A 20,940-nucleotide genomic window follows, 5' to 3' on the forward strand; every position below is an offset into this window, starting at 1 on the left:
CTTTATTCTCAATATCCAGAATACTGGCTAGCACATGGAGGTACTCAATAAATATCTGGTAAACGAATCAAATTTTTGGTAATATACAGCTATTCAAGCCTGGTTAGCTACTCACAGCTTATTGGCAATATGCTCTCGTACTCTCAGGAAAAATAGAGAAGTGAAGCCAAACTGTTCTATGTAAGTGGAATTGCTTGAAGACTTCATATGTCTAGAGAGAACAGGAGCAGTCTTGCTTCATTATAGCTCAAAGAAAAGAACTAGAAATAGTTGTATATAAATAATTAAGGTTGATAAATATGGGAATACTGAAGGAAGGATATAATATTTAATGGTAAGGAATTTGGAAAGGATGTGGATAACAGTTGATGAGAGTGATTAAGAAGGAAAAAGTTACTTCAGATTAAAAAAGACTAAATTCAGATTGTATTCATGACTGAAGGATGGAAACTGAGATAGAGAACTCTTGAAGAAATCCATAGTAATCTGGTTAGGATATAATACAGCTTAAAAAGGATTTGGTAATGGAAAGACAAATGATATACTATTTTTATGAAGTTAGTGAGCTGAAAAAGGGACATAAAATAAGTAGACCGGGGATCCCTGGGTGGCGCAGCAGTTTGGCGCCTGCCTTTGGCCCAGGGCGTGATCCTGGAGACCCGGGATCGAATCCCATATCAGGCTCCCGATGCATGGAGCCTGCTTCTCCCTCTGCCTGTGTCTCTGCCTCTCTCTCTCTCTCTCTCTGTGACTATCATAAGTACATAAATAAAAATTAAAAAAAAAAATAAGTAGACCATGTAGCATCAGAAAAATCATTGGTATTGTTTTGATTTTAGGAACATGAAGAGGTTTGGATTTTGAAAATAAAATGTAAAAAACTGTGTATTCCTGATTTTGAGTTAGAGGAGGGAGTGACCACTCATTCAGGTTTTTGTTGTTGGTTTTTGTTGTTGTTAAATTAGGAAGAGAATCAGAGCACTAAGGTCAGATTTCCTATTAAACACTATTAAAGTGCAGCAGAAAACAGGAAAACTCCCTTATAAAATAGTTTACAGGGCAAAGGGAATCATGCCAGGATTAGTAGTTGGTAAAAGAAAAATTATTATACTTTAAAAAGAGATACTGAAAACTCAAACTGAATGTAAGGAAAGAGAATGACGTGAGAATTAATAAAATTTGAGCATAGGCTGTTGACAGTATTAAATTAAAGAGAATCTAAGAGGACAAGAACTAGGACAAGACCCTTGGAATTTGGCCAAGTCATCAAATCTTGGCAATAAATCTTACATGAGTAGTCTGAATAGATCTCAATACTGAAGGTGAAGGAACAATAATTTCATATGGAATGAAAAAGACACCCCTATATTCTTCCTTCTTGCCTTTCCAAAACAGATACATTTAAAATATCATTAGTGAAGTATGTAACATAATGAGCTTGTTATCATATATCCTTAAAGTAGGGGATGATGTTATCCAAAAAAAGTTTAGGAAACAATTGTGTAAGGGATTAAGATTTGATGAGTTCTTATGTTGTGAAAAAGAAGATGCTCATCCAAGTAATCTGTGTGCTTAGGGGAAAGAAAGAAGATTGAGTAAAATGAGAAAAAATGTCCAATTAGAGGAAATTATAGACTCAGAATGCAAGGGAATTAAGTACTCAAACTCCGAATGGAAATGCATTAACTAGATATGCACATACAATGTGCCACACAATGAGATAGCTTTCCCCTCATAAAAGCAGCATACATTGGCTTAGAATACTGTATCATCTAATATCTGTCTTTGCACATTCATTAATAAATATCTCAAATTATCTTTATCCATACTTATCCCCTCAACGATTAACTGTTTTGGATGGTAAGAACTTATGCAAGACAAATTTAAATATTAAAGCAGTCCAGAGACCCAGGGTCAAAAACTCATGTTAGGTTAAAAATAGATTAAAAAGAAATAATTAAAAATGGAAACAGCAAAGCATTTGTACTATATTTTACATTATACTTTACAAGAATGCGTGGGCTCAGCAATGGGCTAACCCAAAAGTTGTGAAATTATGGCTTCAGGCCAAGTCTGGCCCATCTTTTGTTTCTGTAAATAAAGTTTTACTGGCACACAGTCAACTCATGGTTTATATTTTATCTGTGGTGGTTTTTATGCTACAAGTATCAAATAGTTGAGATAGAGACTGTGTACCCTCAAAGCTAAAAATATTTACTATTGGGCCCTTATATAAAGTTTGTTGACCTGACCCTGATTTAACCTGTTCAGGCTGCAAATAAATTTTCAGGCCAAGAACTTCTGATAATCTATGAAAGAAAACCTTAATAAGATGCCTTAAATTTAAAGAATGTATATACTCCATTTTATGGAAATAAATGATCACCAACCTCAAATATATTGGATTCACTTTGATTAAATGGAAGTCAAAATCAGACATTACAAGCTTAATAGAAACCTTGAGAGAAACCAAGCTAATGTTTTTGAGACTACAAAGAACAGGATTAACTAGGCACATGTTTAGATATATAAGATTAGGGAGTATCTGGGCACTAGTTCTAGTTACCAAAATGTTTAAGTTAAATCTTTAACTTACTCTATGTTTTACCATCAGAAATTGAGTTTTCTGTCTCTACGAAAGCACCAAAAACTATCCTGTAATATTGAAGTTTGTTTCTAGTATTTTCAAGGCCTTGACTTGTTAACAGAGACTATTAGTGATTTTTATTATTTATTTATTTATTTATTTATTTATTTATTTATTTATTTATTTATTTTAAATTTTTATTTATTTGTGATAGTCACAGAGAGAGAGAGAGAGAGAGGCAGAGACACAGGCAGAGGGAGAAGCAGGCTCCATGCACCGGGAGCCTGACGTCGGATTCGATCCCGGGTCTCCAGGATCGCGCCCTGGGCCAAAGGCAGGCGCTAAACCACTGCGCCACCCAGGGATCCCTATTAGTGATTTTTAAATAGAAAACTACATTCGTTAGGATACTTGTAGAAAATTGTGTTTATTTAATGTGGTAAACTGTATTTACAATGTCTGGTTGGTATTCCTTGTCAACCTTCTTCCTGTATGCTTATCTAGTTAGAATAGCCTCAACCAGTATAGAAGACTTAAAAGCTCTTAAAATTAGGGACATGTGGCTAAAGACATTCCTCCTTGCAAAAATTTATGTTAAAAATGAAATAAAGTGACTCTAACACAGAGGCAAACTTTTTGTTTTTTAATTTTTGTTTCTTCTCTCTCTAACATTATAGGTACAAGATAGATTTTCATAAATAGTTGCAAGAAGTTATTGTTTTTGTGTATGTGTGCCATGGACTCCTTTGGCAGTATACAGAGGTATATGGAACCCCATTTCAGAACCATGTTTTTAAATGTAAAATATATTGTATTATAAAGGAAACAAGTTATACTTTAATACATTTTTTCCACAGCCTTTTTAGGGGGGTATCTTTGGACCAGATTAACTTTAAAACTCAATGCAGAATCTTAGTAACTCTTTTCCTTGAACTCAAATATACAATGTGAATGGTTGGAGGTGATTATTCTATAATACCATTATGAAATCAGTATGTAACTTTTTTGCTACAAAAGTTCATGACAACATATAGACCCCGTATCTTGTACATAATCACCATTAACATTTCAAGTATAAAAAGTGACATTAATATTCAGTTTGGCTGTCTTAATGCAATATGAACTGCCATTTGTATAGAAAACACAAAACTTCACCAATTATACATTGTAATGAGTAAATATAATATGTAATATGTGTATTATGTATAATACACATTATTTTTTAAAGAAGGTGTAAGTACAAAAAAAAGAATGTCACAATTATTACAGTATAATTATGGACTAATAGGAAATAATTATTGACAGTATTTCGATGTTTATTTTTATATGGGGCACATCCACAACTGATTATACTACTGAACATAGCAAATCAATAATTAAAGAATAGGTTAGAACCTGAGTACCTTAATAATTTTAAAAACCCAGGCTTTATTTTTTAGAACAGCTTTAAGTTCATAGCAAAAATAGGTCAGAAAAGTACAGAGTTACCATACACTCCCTAACCCTCCCCCATACATGGGTAATCTCCTCCATTAATATCTGGCAGTCAGAATGGTGCATTTGTTACAACTGATGAACCTACACTGATACATCATAATTACCCAAGGTCCATAGTTTACATTAGGATTTTCTCATGGTGTTATACATTCTGTTCTATGGGTTTTGACAAATGTATAATGATGTGTATCCATCTTTATACTACCTAAAAATTCTCTACACTCTATTCACCCCTCTCTTCCTCACCCCCTAGCAACCACTCACTTTTTCACTGTATCCATAGTTTTACCTTTTTCTAAATGTTATATAGTTGAAATCATATAGTACATAGTGTTTTCAGACTGGCTTCTTTCACCTAATAATATGTATTTAAGGTTCCTCCATGTCTTTCATGGCTTTATAGCATATTTCTTTTTATTGCTACATATTATTCCATTGTTTGGATGTACCACAATCTATTTATCCCATTCATTTACCAAAGGACATCTTGGTTGCTTCCAAGTTTTGACAATTATGAATTAAGCTGCTATAAACATGTTTGCAGGTTTTTGCATGCACACTTGTTTTCATCTCATTGGGTGAATGTATGAAAGTGTGGTTAGATTCCATGGTAAGTATATGGTTAGTTTCATAATGAACTTCCATACTGGTTGTACCATTTTGAATTCTACCAGCAATGAATGAGAATTCCCATTGCTCTACATCCCTGTCAGCATTTGGTACTGTCAATGTTCTGGATTTTTGACATTGTAATACGTGTGTAGTGGTATCTTGTTTTAATTTGCAATTCCCAGGATGCCTCTGTGGCTCAGTGGTTGAATGTCTGCCTTTGGCTCAGGTTGTGATCCTGGAGTTCCAGGATCGAGTCCTGCATCAGGTTTTCTGTGGAGAGCCTGCCTCTCCCTCTGCCTGTGTCTCTGCCTCTGTCTCTCATGAATAAATAAAATCTTTATAAAAAAAATTTGCAATTCCCTAATGACATACAATGTTAAGTATCTTTTCATATGCTTATTTGCCATTCGTGTATCTTCTTTGATGAGGTGTCTATTAAGGCCTTAGCCCCATTTTTAAATCAGTTCATTATTCAGTTTTAAGAATTTTCTGTATATTTTGTTTAACATTTATCAGATATATTTTTGTTTTCTCTCAATCTATGGCTTGTCTTTTCATTTTCTTGACACTGTCTTTCACAGAGTTGGAAGTTTTTAATTGTAATGAAGCCCGACTTATCAATTATTTCTCTCATAAATCATGCCTTTGGTGTTGTATATGAAAAAGCCATTGGTGGGCTGCCTGGGTGGCTCAGTAGGTTAAGCGTCTGCCTTCAGGTCAGGTCATGATCCCAGAGTCTTGGGATCAAGCCCTGCATGGGGTACCTTGCTCAGTGGGGAGTCTGCTTCTCCCTCTACTTCTGCCCCTCCCCGCTGCTCATGCATGCACATACACTCACTCTTTCTCTCTCTCTCTCAAATGAATAAATAAAATCTTTAAAAAGTCATTGTCAAACTCATGGTCATTTAGGTTTTTCCCTATGTTATTTTCTGGGGTTTTACAGTTCTATGTTTTACATTTAGATCTGTGATCACCTTTGAACTAATTTTTGTGAGAAGTGTAACACCTGTGTCTAGATTTACTTTTTTATATGTGGAAGTCTGGTTGTTCCAGCATAATTTGTTGAAAATATTATCTTTTCTCCATTGTACTGCATTTGATTTTCTGTCAAATATTAGTTGACTACCTATGGGTCTATTTCTGGGCTCTCTATTCTATTACATTGATTTATTTGTCTGTTCTTTTACTAATATAACATTGTCTTACTATAGCTTTATAGTGTCTTGAAGTTGAGTAGTATCAGTTCTTGGACTTTTTTCTTTTCCTTTAATACTGTGTTAGCTATTCTGGATCTTTTGCCTTTCCATATAAACTTTAAAATCTGTTTTTCAATATCCACAAAATAACATGCTGAAATTTTGACTGGGATTGTTTTGAACCTGTAGATAAAGTTGGGAAGAATGGACATCTTGACAATATGGTGTCTTCCTATCCATGTACATGGAATATTTCTCCATTTATTTAGTTCTTTTTTGATTTCATCAGAGTTTTATAATTTTTGTCATCTAGACCTTGTACATATTTTGTTAGATTTATACCTAAATATTTCATTTTTTTTATTAATTGCTGGTAAGCAGAAAAGCAGTTGACTTTTGCATATTAACCTTATATCCTGCAGTCTTGTTATAAGTTGCTTTTACTTCCAGGAGTTTTTTTGTCAGTTCTTTTGGATTTTCTACGTAGATGATCATGTCATCTGCAAACAAAGGCAGTTTTATTTTTTCCTTCCCAATCTGTTGTACTTTTGTTTCCTTTTCTTGTCTTTCCGCATTAGCTACAACTTCTAGTACAATGTTGAAATGGAGAGATGCCTTGCCTTGTTCCCCATTAATAATTTTACTACATTTAAAAATGTATAAAAAAATGAAAATGTAGAAGTGGTACCTTTGAGTCCACTAAATGTTCACACATGAAAAGTTTTTAAAAGATTTATTTTTCACGAGAGACATGGAGAGAGTGGCAGAGACATGGGCAGAAGGAGAAGCAGGCTCCTCACAGGGAGATCCTCATGGGGATCTGAGCCGAAGTCAGATTCTTGGCTGAGCCACCCAGGCATCCCCAATTTTTTTAAATATAACATTACAAGTAACAGTTAAAATTAGGAAAAAATTAGGGGCTCAGGGCATGAGCAGAGCTGAATGTAACCTTGAGGGTGAAATATATTCATAGCACTTCAAATATTTTCAAATGTAATGTTTAATAAATGCTGATAAATTGAACTACTGAGAATGAAGTGTTACTTAAGGCTTGTCATATGGTAGAGTCCACATGACATGTCTATGCAAGGAGCAACTTATTTGATTTATTAATTAACTTATGGCCGGCCCATAATTTGTTTTAATTCTGTCAGATTTGACAGTACATAGTAGTATGAGTCAGAACAGTAATGAATAATTTTAATCCATTATAATTTAAAGTTTTTTATTTTAGGTATATTTCAATTTAATCTTCTAATTTGTCAGATTAGAAGGATAAACAAACTGATTTGATTTTGACTCCCTGCTTATTAAAGAAACTTTCTTAAAGAGCATTCAAGAAAGATTAAAAAATATATCAAAAGTCAAGACAGAAAGTGAAAATAAAGGAGTTGAGGTAATCTCCAGGTAGGATAAGCATTATGAAATAATGTAAAATGGTATTTATGAAAAAGTCAAAATTGATAGTATAAAATAGAAAATATAACCTATAAATATTTTTCAGGTAAAAATCATTTTGGCCAATTTTTAAAGTCGAGAGAGAAGGGATTTAAATAAACCTTGGTTAAAATTTCCTGAATGACATAAAAGTCTCTTCCTTAAAGGTTTACAAGATTAAATAGGAGGCCTTTTCCACATTGCAATGAAGAGCTATAGAGTTTAGGTTAAGAACATTTTGCTGCAGAAAGAATGAAGGAAGATAGGGAATTTTGCAATTTACAAATACTTTAAATGTCACTAATGTGTTCATTCTAAGTTTTAAAGATAAGCAACAGATACACACTCTGTTGGGTGTTGTATGAAACATCACTGTTTCATGAGAGGTGTAACTAAAGTCTGAAGTACTCAAGAAAGAATGGCTAAAAAATTTCAATATATTTTATCTGATTTAGTTGTGTAACTCAAATTGATAGAATCTTAAGTCTGACTAATGGAAAAGTAAGCAAAAATAACTGCTTTAATATACAAAGATATAGAAGACATTTCTAAGTGGACCACTAATGTACAGCATGGTGACTATAATTAATAATACCGTACTACATATTTGAAAGTTGCTAAGAGAGTTGATCTTAAAAGTTCTCATTATAAGAAAGAAAATTTTAAGTATGTGAGGTTTTGGATGTTAACTAGACTTACTGTGATGATATTTCATAATACATACATATGTTTTACAACTGAAACTAATATGTTATATGTTGATTATATCTCATTGCTATTCCTCTCACATATTACTTATCGTGTTGTTGTTCTCTGATGTTTTGTGGTTTTTGCCTTGAGAAGATTTTCTCCCAAGGGTATCATCAGCTGAAGATGGTTGGTAATATTTAGATGGATGGAAAAAAAAAACAGAGGAATGGAGAGTGGTTGTAGCTCACTCATGCTGTGGTTTGAGAAGGGGTGGGGACTGCTATGCCCAGGATATAGATCCCTTAAGGCATCATCATCTAGGCTGTAACAACTCTTTGTTGCCGTTTCAGTAGGCAACCTTGCTGAACGGGGTCAATCTCTCAATACTTCTGCCTTGCACAATGCTCTCCTTTCATACACGTAACTCATCATAGTCAGTGAAAATGGCCAGTATATTTTATTGAATTTATAGAAATTTGTGTCTTAATTATTATCAACTTTTGTAAGTGTTAGAAAACATGTAGCTTTCTCTTTGTAAGGCATGAAATTCCTATGTGTTATTCATTTATAGTGTTTTTAGGTCTTATGCAGATCTGAGTTATGATTATGATATTAAAATCTCATCACAGCTGTGTTTCTTTCTCTTGGTTAATTTTCAGCAGTGTTTATATATATATTTTTAAGTTTTTTATTTTTATTAAGTAATCTCTACACCCCAAGATGGGGCTCAAATTCATGACCCTGAGATCAAGAGTTGCACACTCTTTCAAATGAGCCAGCCAAGTGCCCCTACTTTATACTTTTGATGTTACTTTATTACACTGACTTACTCATGTAACTAATGAAATGATTTTTAAAGAGATTTAGAGTGAGTGAGAGCTGGGAGATTGGGCAGAGGGAGAGTGAAAGAGAATCTTGAGCAGACTCCCCACTGAGTGGATAGCCTGACACAGGGCTCAATCTCACAAACCTGAGATCCTGACCTGAGCTGAAATCAAGAGTCATTCAACTGACTGAGCCATCCAGGTGCTCCTATTTTATTTTTTAAAGTTTTATTTAAGTAATCTCTATACCGCCTGGAGGGATCATACTCACAACTCCGAGATCAAGAGTGGCAGCTCCTCCAACTGAGCCAGCCAGGCGCCCCTACTTTATGTGTGTGTGTGTGTGTGTATGTATACACATGTATGTATACATATATACACACACACAAAAAAGATTTTACTTAATTATTCATGAGAGACACACAAAAAGAGAGGAAGAGACACAGGCAGAGGGAGAAGCAGGCTCCACACAGGAAGCCTGATGCGGCACTCGATCCCAGGACTATGGGATCACGCCCCGAGCCTCAACTGCTGAGCCACCCAGGTGTCCCATCCTACTTTATATTTCTGATGTCACATTATTAGACTTACTTATTCATATTATATTTAACCTTTTTTCACAATCAACTGGACTTCTCTGTCTTGTTTAATGCTTTTTACTTTGAAATTTATTTTCTTATTAATATCATCCTGGTTTTTTTTCCCTATGCTGGTCACATTTGCCTGGTATATCTTGGCTGGAAACAGTCTGGTGTTCATTGCATTTTTGAAGTTAATTTTTATTTTTATTATAGTATTTATATACCTAGTTTAAAAAATCGAATTGTGGTTAAAGGGTAAGGAAAAGAGGGCTTCAACACAGTCCTCCTCCCCTGCCACTCCACTCCTATTTCACTTTACTTTTTCAGAAATGGTCACATTCATTTGTATGAGTTGTTTCTTCTAGCATTTATTTCTGTATTTCTATCGTTATTAACTCAAAATTTCATTATCTAATGACTTCTTTATGATAGATAAGGACTTGACCTCTTATATTTCTTTTATTTCCTTGCCTATCCTCTTTATATCATAAGCTTTGCTTAAATTTATGTTAATTATTTTAATTATTATGCTTATGTAAATACTGTTCACTAATGAGCCAAGTGGTATATTATAATTATGTTTTCTTTTTTTAAACACTGTTTTGTTTTTTACTAATTGCTTCATGTCCCCTATTCATTCAATTTTCTTCAAATTTATGTTTGTCTCCCCATATCTTTCAGTAGTTCTATAAGATACTTAATACAACTTACTACACAAATAAAAATTACTACTTCTACAAGGAATAATCCTGAATCTTACTCTAATTCTAGACTGATTGTTTTCTTCATGCCGAAACTTCTTTCTGTTGTTATCCTCAGAATTCCTATAGACTTTTTTTTAAAGATTTTATTTTATTTTTTTAAAGATTTTATTTACTTATTCATGACACACAGACAGGGAGAGAGAGAGGCAGAGACACCAGCAGAGGGAGAAGTAGGCTCCATGCAGGCAGCCCGACGTGGGACTCGATCCCGGGTCTCCAGGATCAGGCCCTGGGCTGACGGCAGTCACTAAACTGCTGAACTACCCGGGCTGCCCAAAGATTTATTTATTCATGAGAGACACAGAGAGAGGCAGAGACATAGGCAGAGGGAGAAGCAGGCGCCATGCAGGAAGCCCAATGTGGGGCTCACTGGACCCCATCCCAGGACCCCAGGATCATAACCTGAGCCAAAGGCAGATGCTCAACCACTGAGCCACACAGGTGCCCCAGAATTCCTATAGCCTTTGCACTGTATTAGATGCCTGTCTTTTTGTTTTCTGTTTTTTTTTTTCCTAGTTTATTCTCTTGTTTTGGTGAAATACATGTTTAGCAGCATCCTGAAAAAGGATGCATGGGAAGTAAATTTTTTGAGACTCTACTGTATGAGACTATATTTTTTTATTTATACTTGTCTATTATAGTATCCTAGATTAAAATTTGCTTTTTTTTCCTTTTTTTAAAAAATATTTATTTACTCATGAGAGACACAGAGAAAGAGAGAGAGAGAGAGAGAGAGAGAGAGAGAGAGAGAGAGAGAGAGAGGCAGAGACAAGGCAGAGGGAGAAGCAGGCTCCATGCAGGGAGCCCAATGTAGGATTCAATCCAGGGACTGCAGGATCATGCTCTAAGCCAGGCATCCCAAGATTAGAATTTTCATTAAATATTTTTAAAGCTTTGCCTCAGTGTTTTCTAGCTTCCAGTGTTGCTGATTCTTTGTATGTGACCTATTTTCTTGTTTTAGGTTTTTTTTTAATCTTTGCTATTCTGAAATTTCACAATAATGTCTGACTGTGAGTCTTTTGTGGCAAATGTGCCAAGTAATTGGTAGGCTCTTATCCTTAACTTTCTAGGGGATTTTCTTGTGTTAACCTTTTGCTAATTTCCTCCAAACCATTTTCTTTTTCTGGAATTAATATTTAACTTCTTGAATTAATCTAATTAAAAAATTTTTTGATTAATCTTCTAATTTTATCTTTTTCTCTATTATTTACCTCTGTCTTTTTTTGTTCTATTTTCTCAAAAACTTCTGCCTATTATGTTTAACCCTTTCACATTTATTTCAGCTATCACATTAGTGGAAAAACTAGTAGAATTTGACTAATGTATACAGTTGAATTAAGAGGATCATATTAATGCTCATTTCCTGTACCAGTGTCCTCCAGTCAAAGAACAGTAAGTAGGGTGAAAGATACACAGAAACTCTATTATTTTTTTACAAATTTTCTGTAAACCTGAAATTACTTTAAAATACAAAAGTTAAAGAAAGTTAAAGGGACCAATATGAGAAAAAATGAAGTGTTTGCCAGGATGTCTATGCATGGAACACTTCACATTAATTTTCTCTTATCTCTAAGAGGATATTAATTATAGTATCTTTGATATTTTCTTCTGTTCCTGCATTAGATGTTTCTTTCTGTTTGTTATAGTTTCTTATTACGGAAGCTTTCTTCTAATGTGATTCCATGTCCATATTTAAGAGGGAAGCTCTAAAATCCTAATGGGAAGTTCTTTGTGCATGGATAGGTTTGTCAATGAACTTTACTGTTAGGGATTTCAGAAGACCAGCTAGGTTTTTCTTTTGGTAGAAAGTGTGCTTAGGTTAGAATCCTGGATCTGCCACTTATCAATTTACTTTTTATGCTTAAAGTGATCAAGGTTAATATTCCCAGCAATCAGATATACTGGCATCTTGTATCCCTTGAAATGATACACTGAGAAGGGTGCATCACTTATGTGACATTCTTGCCCCAAATGCATTAACTTCTATTTTTTTTAAAAAAGATTTTATTCTTTTTAAAGTAATCTCTACACCAAATTTGGGGCTTAAACTTACAACTCTGACATCAAGAGTCGCGTGCTCTACTGACTGAACCAGCTAGGTACCCCTGCATAACTTCTATTTAATCAAGAGAAAATACCAAACTCATATTGATGGATAGTCAACAAAAAATAATTGACCAGCACTTTTTAAAAGTTTCAGAGTCATGAAAGACAAAGAAAGACTGTAAATTTCATGGATTGGAGGAGAGTAAGGAGAGATCACAAACTAATATAACAGAAAAAGAACTGTTGTAGAAAAACTCATGAAATTGAATAGATTTGTAGTTTAGTTAATATTATCAATGCTAACTTTTGTTTGCTCTATAATTATATAAGTTGTTAAAATGAGGAGAAGGTGGGTGAAGGGATACATAAATTATGTATTATTTTTTGCAACTTTTAAGTCTAAAATTATTTGAAAACAAATTATTGGGAAAAAAGTTTAAAACAAAAAAGACCAGGATATATGAAGAAGGGTAATGGATATTTACCAGAATATTTATACATGGATTGCCTCTCATTAATTTTGCTTGAAGGATGGTGAATCCTTTTTGACTTGTAAATTCAAAACAAATCAAGGGTGTTTTTGTTTTACTATTAAAATTTCTGGGCAGCCCTGGTGGCTTAGCGGTTTGGCGCCGCCTTCAGCCTGGGGTGTGATCCTGGGGACCTGGGATCGGGTCCCACATCGGGCTCCCTCCAGGGAGCCTGCTTCTCCCTCTGCCTGTGTCTCTGCCTCTCTCTCTCTGTGTGTCTCTCATTAATAAATAAAAAAATAAACTTAAAAAAAATAAAATTTCTGCTCATTCTTTTTCAGTTTTTTTCTGTATTCTTTTTGAGAATTACTCTATTTTTGGTTGGACTTGTCTCCTCTCTAGTGTAGCATTTTATCTCTTAGCACTTCATCTTTCATGTTTTCTTCTGTATTCTGGAAGAATTTTTAAAAATTGTTTCTAGCTGAGTGAAGTAAGTCAGTCGGAGAAGGACAAACATTATATGTTCTCATTCATTTGGGGAATATAAATAATAGTGAAAGGGAATATAAGGGAAGGGAGAAGAAATGTGTGGGAAATATCAGAAAGGGAGACAGAACGTAAAAACTGCTAACTCTGGGAAACGAACTAGGGGTGGTAGAAGGGGAGGAGGGCGGGGGGTGGGAGTGAATGGGTGACGGGCACTGGGGGTTATTCTGTATGTTAGTAAATTGAACACCAATAAAAAATTAAAAAAAAATAAAAAAAAGGAAAAAAATTGTTTCTACATCAAGGATTTGTTTTTATGTAGTAACTACTGGTCCTTTATAGCAAAAACAAATTTAATTTTTTTCATCATATCAACAGTTTCACAGTGTTTTCTTACACTGGCCACCAACCATTTCATCTTTCCTGTTTTTCAGTCTGTAATTACTGGAAATACAGGATGTGTTTTCACAGGTTTAAGTTTCGTCTTAAATACATGTTCTTAATACAAATATCCATATGTATGCTATTTATCCTTGTCTTTGATGTAGTGCCATATGCAAAAATATTTTCATGGGACCTATACAGTGTAACACTTTTCTGTTTAGCTTGTCCTTGAATGGAGATCTGTCCATGACCATTCTGAAAGATTCATTTCATGAGTTCTTGATTCCTCTTCCTGTCCTCCATCCCTGTTAGGTTTATAGCAAGAAAGGGGCTTGATACACACAGAACCTATGCAATTTCTAGTGCCTCACTTGGTGAGTTTTTTTGCTCCTGCTGCCAAGTTCCTTATTGAGTAAAATAATTTATTCTGCAAAATCTGAGACTACCTATAGTTTGACTATGTACAGTGCATGAAAATTTATATCCTCCTGTATGCCTAGAGCTGCAAAGTACAGACTTCCTGTTTCTGCCCTCTAGAATACAGTGCTTTACAATTGTTGTCCTTTACTCTGAAGAGTTGCAGAATATGTGGGAATTTTAGTTTCTAAATTGCTTTATAAGAAGTGTTAATGATAGTGAAATGAGATGGTTAGGAAGAAGACAGTAGTAGAATGTTTTTGTAAAGATAGTGCCAATTTTTAGTTTAAGTGTATAGGTCAAATCCTTTTTAATTTACTTTTGAATCACAGTGTTTTTCTAAAGGGTAAGATATAATAGGTAAATAGCTGTGTTTTTCATTCAAGTCAAATTGGTGCTTTAATTAGAAGAAATTCCTAAAAAAAAAAAAAAATAGAAGAAATTCCTGGCAAGAAGTTAAATATTATCCTTAATATCAAATATTTTCATGAATAGGCTATTATACATTGGAGTTAAATAAACATTTAACTTAAAGGTTAACTTCAAATTATAATTTCCCCAGTTTCCAGTATCTCAATTAATCCTAAGAACAAATTTAGTAGATACATTAATAGAAAAATGGAAAAACACTATAAAACAGAAATACTATAATTTTCCACTTATACCATTTCTTTTAAAGATTTTATTTATTTATTCATGAGAGACCCAGAGAAAGGCAGAGATAGAAGCAGGTTCCACGCAGGAAGCCCAATGTGGGACTCGATGCTGGGACTCTGGGATCATGCCCTGAGCTAAAGGCAGATGCTCAACAACTGAGCCACCCAGGCATCCCCACTTATACCATTCTTACCTAGGGATTTGATACTGATCTTAAAAGCGTGATAGTTCAAATGTCCAGATCTACAAAGATTTTCCTTTTGTTCCTTCCTGTAGTCTAACTCAATGGGCTTTACTTCGATATTCTGTGATTTGCTTTATTGACTTTTAAACTTAATTCTATATAAGATGTGACTCTACTGAATTAAAAAAAAATGATACTCTAACTAATACCATATTTCATCCAGTAGTTTCTTTTTTTTTTTTTTTCATCCAGTAGTTTCTATATTGGTCAACTTTACAATAGATGTAGCTGATTTAACAGTATAGTAGTATGCCTTACAGCTGATAAATAGTTTGTGACAGTCTTTTACAGCAGTTAGACTTGTGCTCTGAGCTCTGAATAAGGTCTCTATTTTATTGATTAGATTTGATGCTCAAGATAATTTGGACATCTGAAATTGCTACTTTGGAATATATCCAATTAACACCCTTAAAATTATAATCATTAGAGTTTAAAAATGACATATACTTATAAAAACAATATGTTCAAATTATTTTAAGGATTATTTCCACCTTTCAATTTTAACTCACCAAGGTATTTGGTATACCATGGAAAATCTGCATAGGAAAAACAAAGGCTAATATTTCGAATGTCAATATTTTAATATTAGTCTACTTCAATATGTTTTAAGGAAAAGATCATCTCCTGAAGATGTAACAGTTATATATTAAGACTTCTATAATACACATGTACTATAAACAAAAGTAGATAATTTTCCACACAATAAAACTTGGTATATTAAAGCATTTCTATAGGGTTATATAGTTTTAGTAAACTATAGAAGTGGTTTTGGAGTTTCTGTCCCTGAGTGGGGTAGCATTTTCTGTTGAGAGCCATCAAATCATCTAAAAAAATTACTGAGTATAAAATACATAGGGCATTAGATCTTAAAATATAAAAACAGGAAATCTAAAACTTTATGCAATAGCCCCGTGTTCCAGTTTTGACTTTGAAAGTTTACTGAATTTTTTTCTCATCTCTAACAAAAGAGGACTTGTTTTTTTCCCCTGCTCCTCTCAACATGACATCTCTACATTAAAAATAAAACGCTAGGGATGCCTGGGTGACTCAGTGGTTGAGTGTCTTGCCTTTGGCTCAGGGCGTGATCCTGCAGTCCTGGGATCAAGTCCCACATCGGGCTTCCTGCATGGAGCCTGCTTCTCCCTCTGTCTATGTCTCTGCCTCTCTCTCTCTGTGTCTCTCATGAATAAATAAATAAAATCTTTAAAATAAATAAAATGTTAAATTCCACTGATACTGAGACATATATTTTTTCATATTTGAAAACCTCTGAATAGGGATACGTTTACAATTGATGGCAATATTTTTCTTTTATAGTGATAAATAATGGTGTGTCTTATAATCCATGATGTTGCAGATTCAATGAAATCTGATATTATGGTTGTGAGAGACGTGATGGGCTAGTTTAGCACAGTTCATAGCTCTTCAACTCTTCCCTATTCTTTAAATCTTCCCTATTATTTAAATCTTCAACTCTTCCCTATTCTTTAAATCTTAACTCAGCTAGGACTAAAATATTCCCTATGATGTATCCCATAGGATAACCAGGATTATTATAACCCTTCCCTTAATGAGACAGATTAAGTTCCAAATTGAAATAAGTCAGTAATTTTGTTCCCTTTTGGTTTGCAGCATGGTAGAGCAAAGATTTGTGTTAGGACAGAAGGGGCATTTCTCTAGATTTGAAGACAGAGGTTAATGGTTCCAGTTGTAAGCTTATATGCACAAAGAAAGATATCTATTTATACCTCTGTTATGATTGGTATTCAACGTAATGTGTATTTTCTATATGACTAAATTAAAGAGTAAGATAGCAATTTCATTGTATAATTTCTGTCATTTCCTACTCATAGATTTAAGAAAATGTAGGAAGTGTTTGTTCTTAACTACAGGAATTAAACTTTACATTAAGAATGTGTAGCATTTGGGTGCAGTGGCGGCAGTCAGTTAAGTGATCTAGGGATCAAGCCCTGCACTGGGCTCCCTGCTCAATGGGGAGCCTGCTCCTCCCTCCCGCTTGTGCTCTCTCTCTGATAAATAAAATCGTAGAAAAAAAGGAACATGCAACATTAACATTTTTTGAAAATTTGTCCTATCCTAGTACCACTCCATCCTCTATTGGAATCATTCAAGTACTACAACTGCAATCATTTATATTTATATATTTGATCTATATAATTAGTACTTATTTAATATGGCAAAGCTCTTTCAACTATTCCTAGAGAAGTATATTTGGAGAAAATGTTAACATCAGAGAAAGTTTGTTTTAGAAGATTTTGATACTATAATAATTCTCTATACATAACATTAGGAACACTCTAGGCTGTGATACTAGGTCAAATTATGGTTTTATTTCATGTGTGCAGTACAGTGGTAATAGCAGTGAAGGAATTCAGTGAATAGTGATGGGATGAGGACATATGAGAGAGTGGGGAGGCTCCTTAAAGTAGACTGTCTTAGTATTGAGTTATTGAGTTCCAATACATGGGACGGGTCAGAATAAATATGAGTGTGAAATGGCTCATCTCCCTCATTTTATTATAGAGTATGCCTACTTTCCTTACCAAAGTACGCAGAAGCAAGATTCATATTACCATTGCAATAGTTAATCAATCTGTGGTTTTTACAGATATAGTCCCATTTCCCCCAAGTAATGATGAAGAGCTTCACTATGAAACTAGGTCATAAGGGAATAAGCAGAATTCCCTGCTACAGAGTAGAGAGCTGAAATATATTGAATATATACATGGATCTAATTAGATTCCCACTCTGGCTGCATCTGATTTAAGATGCACAAACACAATTCCCAAACTGGAAGAATAGAATGTTAACTCTTTTCATCTCCCCATAAATGCTATATGCCATTAACACAACCAAAATCTAAGTATATGAAATATCTAGGCAAATTCAATGAGAACAAAAGTTGAGTAGAGGGTACCAGGGACTGGTGGGAGAAAAGAATGGGAAGTTATTGCTTAATGGTACAGATTTTCTATTTGGGGCAATGAAAAAGTGTGGAAATATAGTGGTAATGGTTTCACAGCATTGTGGATGTAATTAATTGGGTATACAATTAAAACTGGCAAATTATAAATTACATATATTTTATACTAAATAAAACATTTTTGACAATGTGTGGTTTATAACTTATTCAAAACTAATTGTAGAAATTATAGTTAATTTAGAATTGTACATTCTTCACATGAAAGAGTTCACTAATTCTGTTCTTCTGATCACAAATGTGATATATTGAAAATTATTTCTCTTCAGAAAAGAAATTTGAAAAGCTTGAAATATGACTGAAAAAATAATGAAAAATCAAAACAAACTTCTTACTTTAATTGGTTCAGGCTGCATCACAGGTGCAGGCATAGCGATGGCACTTGGAGCATAAACTTGGTGATATGTTGCTTGAACTCCATGATCAGAATAAGGCTGTTAGAAAAAAAGGGAAAAAACTTTCATTTATTAGTTCAAAATATTTATTCAGCTTTGCAATGTACTAGGCATTCTGCTACACAATGGAGGAACACAAATGAAAAACATGTTCCCTATCTTTAATTAATTTACAGACTTATAAGGGACAGTTGAGTGGTCAAAATTACCATTAGTCTTCTGAAACATATATAGAAGAAAAGATTTGAAGAATTAGGAAAAGAAGGTGGAAATAGTATGTGCAAAGACAACAAGAACACACCTCACAGGGCCCCTGGGAGGCTCAGTGGGGTAGGCACCTGACTCTTTTTTTTTTTTTTAAAGATTTATTTATTTATGATAGACATAGAGAGAAAGAGAGGCAGAGACACAGGAGGAGGGAGAAGCAGGCTCCATGCTGGGAGCCCGACGCGGGACTCGATCCCGGGACTCCAGGATCGCGCCCTGGGCCAAAGGCAGGCGACAAACCACTGAGCCACCCAGGGATCCCCAGGCACCTGACTCTTGATTTCAGTTCAGGTCATGATCTCAAGATTGTGAGATCAAGCCCCAAGTTGGGCTTTGAGCTCAGTGCGGAGTTTGCTTGTCCCTCTCCCTCTGCTCCTCCTCCCAAACTCATTCTCTCTCTTTCTCTCTCTCTCACTCTCAAGTAAGTAAGTACAATCTTTGGAAAAAAAAAAACACACATCTCATATCACAAGGCATGCAGGATTATGTTCAAGGGGGAAAATCAGGTTGGCTTCAGAATTCATTATGGCTTACACTTAACACCAGAAAAGAGTAGACTAGAAGTTCTATAAGAAAATAGTTAAGAGTTGAATTTGGTTCCCTCAAAATATATGTTAAAGTCTAACCTCTGGTATATCAGAGTGTGACCTGATTTGTAGACATGATATTTACAGAGGTAATCAAGTTAAAGTATGGTCATTATGGTAGAACTTTATTTATTCATGAGAGACACAGAGAGAGAGGCAGAGACACAGGCAGAGGGAGAAGCAGGCTCCATGAAGGGAGCCCGACGTGGGACTCAACCCCGGGTTTCCAGGATCACAACCTGGGCTGAAAGCAGCGCTAAACCGCTGAGCCACCTGGGCTGCCCATTATGCCAATCCAGTATGATTGCTATTCTTACAAAATTGAGAAATTTGGACAGCCACAGAGATAGAAAAGATAATGTGATGACAGAGGGAGAAGATGGCCACCTGCAAGCTAAGAAAAGAAGCCTGAAACAGATGCTTCCCTCATTGGTCCAGAACCAATCCTGCCAGCACCTTGATCTTCAACTCTGGTCTCTACAACTGGGAGACATAAATGTTTGTTGTTTACCTGTATACAGTTAGTGGTACTTTGTTCTGGCAGTATGATGCTGCTATTTTATAGCTAGTGTAACTGTCTTTCAGATGTATAGACAACAATGTTGAACAAACAGGCATGTAAGAACTCAGAGAATATAGCACCTGCAAGCTTTCTTTAACAGAGAGTACTTTGCAGATTCAGTTAAGCAAGTAATGAATGGAGGGTGCGATGAAACAGAGAAATCTTGGCTTTCCAACTGTGGAAATTAATATTCAAGGACAACATCATAATGTTATAAACCTAGCAATGTAAAAAAATAATATACTTTAATTGGGAGGTGGATGCTAATTTTCTAAATTTTTACAATACTGATTAAAAACATACCTGTACAGATTCTGGCATATAGATGCTAAGGTAAGTAAGGGTTTGGGAGCGTAATTTAAAGACACTAAAGATGACATTTGTAATTTGTAGTTATGAAGTATTTTTTAAAAAGAATTATTTATTTGAAGGAGGGAAGGGCAGAAAGAAACTCCAAAAGACTCCCAACTGTGTGCCAAGCATGACAGCGGCCTGATCCCATGACCTTGAGATCATGACCTAGCTGAAATCAAGAGTTGGATGCTTAACCAACTGAGCCACGCAGGCACTCCATAAAGTATTTTTGATTTACATATTTGAAGGGAGAAGTTTTTAGTATTTTTTTGAATTTTTATATGCTTTTGACAGAATGTTAGTAATAATAGAGATTGATAGGCAAAGGAGAAGAAAGAGAAGTTATTTGGTATCTTTTGGTATCTTATTCTTTCAAGGAAATCAAGTCAGAGATTAGCCTAGTATAGTGAACAGTTGGTTTTAGAAATGTTCAGAACTAGGGCACCTGGGTGGGCTCAGTAGTTGAGCATCTGCCTCTGGCTCAGGGCATGATCCTGGGGTCCTGGGATCAAGTCTTGTATCAGGCTTTCGCACGGGGCCTGCTTCTCCCTCTGCCTGTGTCTCTGCCTCTCTCTGTGTGTCTCTCATGAATAAATAAATAAATAAAATCTTTTAAAAAAATGTTCAGAACTACTTAATAAAGAAGTCCAAGATGAAGCATTCTTAGATACTATAAAAATGGGAAGAAGTGTGAAAAAAAATCAAAGAAAAAGCGTGCAGCTTCCATGAGGATCTTAAATATTCTTAGAAAAAGAAAAAGAAGGGATGACTGGGTGGCTCAGCAGTTGGGCATCTGCCTTCAGCTCAGGGCGTGGTCTGGGGATTGAGTCCCAATTGGGCTCCCTGTGAGGAGCCTGCTTCTCCTTCTATGTCTCTGCCATT

General features: G+C 34.8%; 1 protein-coding gene across 7 annotated transcripts in view; it reads right to left on the reverse strand.

The window, feature by feature from the left end:
- Positions 1–20,940, reverse strand: part of BOLL (boule homolog, RNA binding protein) — a 63,210-nt gene that overhangs the window by 17,005 nt on the left and 25,265 nt on the right. For 4 of the 7 annotated variants that reach the window (XR_007408825.1, XR_004812464.2, XR_004812463.2 and 1 more), the window contains exon 10: positions 18,229–18,327. Coding sequence is in view for 3 of the 7 variants with exons in the window: in XM_025442005.3 (XP_025297790.1) it covers positions 18,229–18,327 (99 nt within the window). In the remaining 4 variants the exon portion in view is untranslated. Of the gene's footprint in view, positions 1–115; positions 212–14,343; positions 14,408–18,228; positions 18,328–20,940 lie in introns of those variants that run through there. The other 3 variants (XR_003134497.3, XM_025442003.3, XM_025442004.3) reach the window with 2 other exon arrangements.

This window comes from Canis lupus, chromosome 37 (assembly GCF_003254725.2).
Source record: "Canis lupus dingo isolate Sandy chromosome 37, ASM325472v2, whole genome shotgun sequence".
Lineage (NCBI taxonomy): Eukaryota > Metazoa > Chordata > Mammalia > Carnivora > Canidae > Canis > Canis lupus.